This window comes from Monoraphidium neglectum, assembly GCF_000611645.1.
Source record: "Monoraphidium neglectum strain SAG 48.87 unplaced genomic scaffold scaffold02280, whole genome shotgun sequence".
Lineage (NCBI taxonomy): Eukaryota > Viridiplantae > Chlorophyta > Chlorophyceae > Sphaeropleales > Selenastraceae > Monoraphidium > Monoraphidium neglectum.
In genome coordinates this window covers 6,821-10,399 of record NW_014011348.1, presented here as the reverse complement: position 1 = coordinate 10,399, position 3,579 = coordinate 6,821, and the positions used below count along the sequence as shown (strand labels likewise).

The 3,579-nt window shown below is 66.4% G+C and overlaps 1 protein-coding gene across 1 annotated transcript; it reads right to left on the bottom strand.

Moving 5' to 3' along the window:
• Window positions 1-264: 264 nt before the first annotated feature.
• On the bottom strand, window positions 265-2,458 carry MNEG_10351 (5-oxoprolinase (ATP-hydrolysing); the record flags this gene model as incomplete). Its single annotated transcript, XM_014041178.1, has 6 exons — window positions 265-287; window positions 543-678; window positions 1,050-1,199; window positions 1,492-1,572; window positions 1,862-1,990; window positions 2,291-2,458. The coding sequence occupies 6 exons, from the start codon at window positions 2,456-2,458 to the stop codon at window positions 265-267; spliced, it is 687 nt and encodes a 228-aa protein (XP_013896632.1).
• Between the last annotated feature and the right edge of the window lie 1,121 nt (window positions 2,459-3,579).

Below are 3,579 nucleotides of genomic sequence, written 5' to 3'. Positions count from 1 at the left end.
CCACAAAACTGCCCCCACCTCGCGTATGACCCCATCGCCGCCGCGCCAGCGGCCCTCCCCGCCGCTGCCCGGCCGCAGCTTGAACGCGCGCAGCGCCACGGGGTAGCGGCGCTCCAGGATTTCGGGGTCTTTGAGGGGGCGTTGCGGGGGGGGGGCAACGGGCGGGGTGAGGGGTGCAGCAGGGTGCGCATTTCGCCCCCTGTCGATGACTGCTAATGAAGAGGGGGTTGGGAGTGGGAGTGACGTAGAAGAAGAGCGAGGTGGTCAAGTGGGGCTGGGGCTTGACCCTTGGGATACGATCGTGTATCTCGACTTTTGCACGTATGGAAGGGTTGTTTTGTTGTGGGAGGGCACAGCAACGTGATCTTTGAGGCATGATGGCTGCACGGCGAGGGTCCAAGGGGCGCCGGTGCAGCCGGCGCGCCCCTGCCCGCGCGGCCCGGCGCGCGGCGCACGGCGCCGCACGCATTGCTCCTCGGCAGCGCAAGATGCACCGCGCCCTCGGCGAGCGGCAGGCGGCCGGCGCGCGCGCGGGCGCGCACCCGTGATGCGCGTGTTGGTCATGTGCGTGTGCACCCCGCTGCGGCCGTCCCAGCCTGGCCCCGCGCCCGCGCCGCCGGCGATCGTCTCATAGTAGCCCATGCCCTCGTCCCCGAATGTGAAGTTGTTCATGCAGCCCTGGGTGGATGGATGGGGGCAGGGGAGGGTGCGCGGGGTGTCAAATTGGGTGAGTGGGGAGAGGGCGCTGCGGCTGAGGGGCGGGGAAGGTGGGCGTGTTTTCGGGACAGGCGCGTGCGTCCTGCAAACACGAGGTAGCAGTCATGCGTGACTTTTGACTCGCTGACAAGGGGCGCAGAGGGGGTGGCCAAGGGGTGCTGTGCGCCGGGAACCACCGGACCGGGCGCATGTTTGGTGGGGGGCGACCGAGAGGCTGCGAGCCGAGCAAGCCGACTACCCATGAGACGGCCTGCTGCGGTGTGTCGCCGCTGCTTTTCGCCCACCCTGCGTGGCCGGAAAGACAGCAGGGCCAAACGGAGGGCGGCGCCCACCTGCGACGCCGCGGCCGCCCCGAACGCCCTGAGCACAACGTCGGTCACGCGCTGGCTGGTGAGGACGTTGCCGCCCACCACGGCCGCCTCCGGGCTGGGGTTGAGCAGGCACTGGGGCGGGATGACCACACTGATGGGCGCCAGGCAGCCCTGGGGTTGCGGGGCGTGTGCGCGCGCATGTGCTTGGGTTTGTGAATGGGTCGTCTGATGTGGCGTGTGTGCCCGCAGTGGTGTGCGAGTTGCAGTGTTGTGCAGGAGGGGGTGCAAGATGACGGCGCCGCCTGGGAGCCGGCCAGGGCCGCGGCGCTCCTGTCTCAGCAGCGCTAAGCAAAGTCTGCGTGTGCTTGTGCATGTGTGCGCGTAAGCGCGCTGAGCGCCCTCACGCGACGAAACGGGCGCACGCTGCCCCCCCCCTCTGGTTGCGCGCCTGGTTGAGGGGCACGTCGCGCGTGACCATGCAGCGCAGCGCGTAGATGATGGCCGAGTACGCCACCGCGGGCGGCGCGTTGCAGTTGCCGTAGACCTGAGCGCAGAGAGTGAGCGCGCAAAAGGGATCAGATGTGTGGGCATGTGCCTGCTTTGCACAGGTCAATCGTGAGCGTCGAGCGAAACGCGAGGTGATGAGTGGGACGGACGGCGGCTGGCATGACAGCCCGCGCCGCGACAGCCATGGTAGATGCCGGCCGCCCAAACCAAGCAGGACGCACTGCCTCGCTCAGTCGGGCGGGGGGCGACAAACCCCAAGGCCGGCCCGTCCCCAGACACGCCAGCCCGCGCAGGCATCAGCCCGCGGCGCGCGTCCCAGGGCGCACCTCCGGCCCCGTGCCGGTGAAGTCAAAGGTGGCGCTGCCGTCGCCGCGGTCGATCGTGACCGCCAGGCAGATGGGGGAGCCGTCGTCCATCTGATCTTCGGCGCTGACTGTGCCGACCTCCGGCAGGCCCTGCAGCACGCATAGGAGTGAGGAAAACATACCTTGTGTGCCTTGTCATTGCACGGCCGTGGCGACAGCGGTCACGAGGTCGGAGTATGCGCGCCGCGGCAAGGTCCCTCCCAAGCAGTGGATTACTTGCACCAAAAACCTGTGGCGCCCCAGTGCGAGCCGCTGGTCTGGCAGTTCAGAGCATGCGCCTGGACGTCACCGCTCCCTGAAGCCGCGCCGCTGCGCTGCATCACACTCAGACTTGACCTCAGTTCACGCACTTAGTATATAGTCAGCAGCCCCGCAAACCACGGTCCCCACCTGTCTCAGAGAGAAGTCGCGCAGCATGTCCCTCACGGCCGCCTCGGCGTTGGACTGGATGAACGCCATGTAGGCCTGGACTGTGGGCAGTCCGTGCTCCCGGATCAGCTCCCCCACCAGGGCGATGCCCTTGGTGTTGGCTGCCACCTGCTCGAGATGTGGGTTCATTTTGCATGTGATCCTGGCTGAACGTCAGGGTTTAAGATGCGAAGATGGCGCCGTTGAGTACAGCCACGTGCGAGTGCTTGTGGGTGCATTGTAGCTCGTTCAAGTCAAGTGCCACAGGATCAAGACATCACAAAAGAATCACGAAAGGATGTGATGTCACGATGACAACAGACTTCCAGGAGGCCAACCGAGTGGTGACTCGCCAGCTGCGCACTGATGCCAACACCGCCGCCCCGCACCCTCCGCCCCCAGGGTCTTGAAAGCATTCCGAGGCACCACCGTCACGCCCAGCCATCCAGACCCAGGCGCTCCCCCCCTCAAGGCGCTCCCCCGCCTCCTGGCGGCCGCGCCGGGTGCAAATTCTGGGTTCAGGGTTTAGCCCCGCCCCCGCTGCGCCTCCGCTGCAGCAGCCGCTCGCCTGTGCCTTCAGGTCTGACAGGTTGTCGCTCAGGTTGCGCGTGCCGCTGCAGCCCGCGATCGCATCCGCCAGCTTGGCTGGGGCCATCAGGAGGTCTGTGATGCCGGGCTCCTGGGGAAAGGTTGGGAGGGGGGGGGTTTTCGTGGCAAGAATACGTTTGTGCTGGTGTGTGTGTGTGTGTCTTTGTGTGTGTGTGTATGTGTCTTTGTGTATGTTTGTGTGTAGTTTTGGGTGCGAGGAAGTGGTGCGCGCGCAGACAAACAACTCGAACGAGCAAATCGGGGCGCCCTCAGGGCGAGCCAGAAAGCAGAGTGCTGACCGGGGCCGAGAGGTGCGGGCAGAAGGGTTTGGGGGGGTCGTGCGCTCGGAGCCTCTGCAACCATCGAGCCTGCTCTTGCACCTGTTGTTGCGTGCGATCATTCCTCTGGGTCACCCTCACCTGCACCCCCCCCCAAAAACAAACACAAATTACAATCGCTCGGGCAGACGCTCGCACGCAAGCATACGTGTGCACACGCGCACACTCCGCGAGCAACCCAATCCTCGCGGCCTCGGGGCCCCCCCCCGCCACCTGGAAGGCCCCGTCCCTGACGATCTTGAAGCTGACGATGGCAGCCCCCTCCTCTGCAAGCAGCTTGCTGGCCGGCGGCATTGAGCCGGGGCTGATCCCCCCGATGTCGGCGTGGTGGCCGCGGCTGGGGGC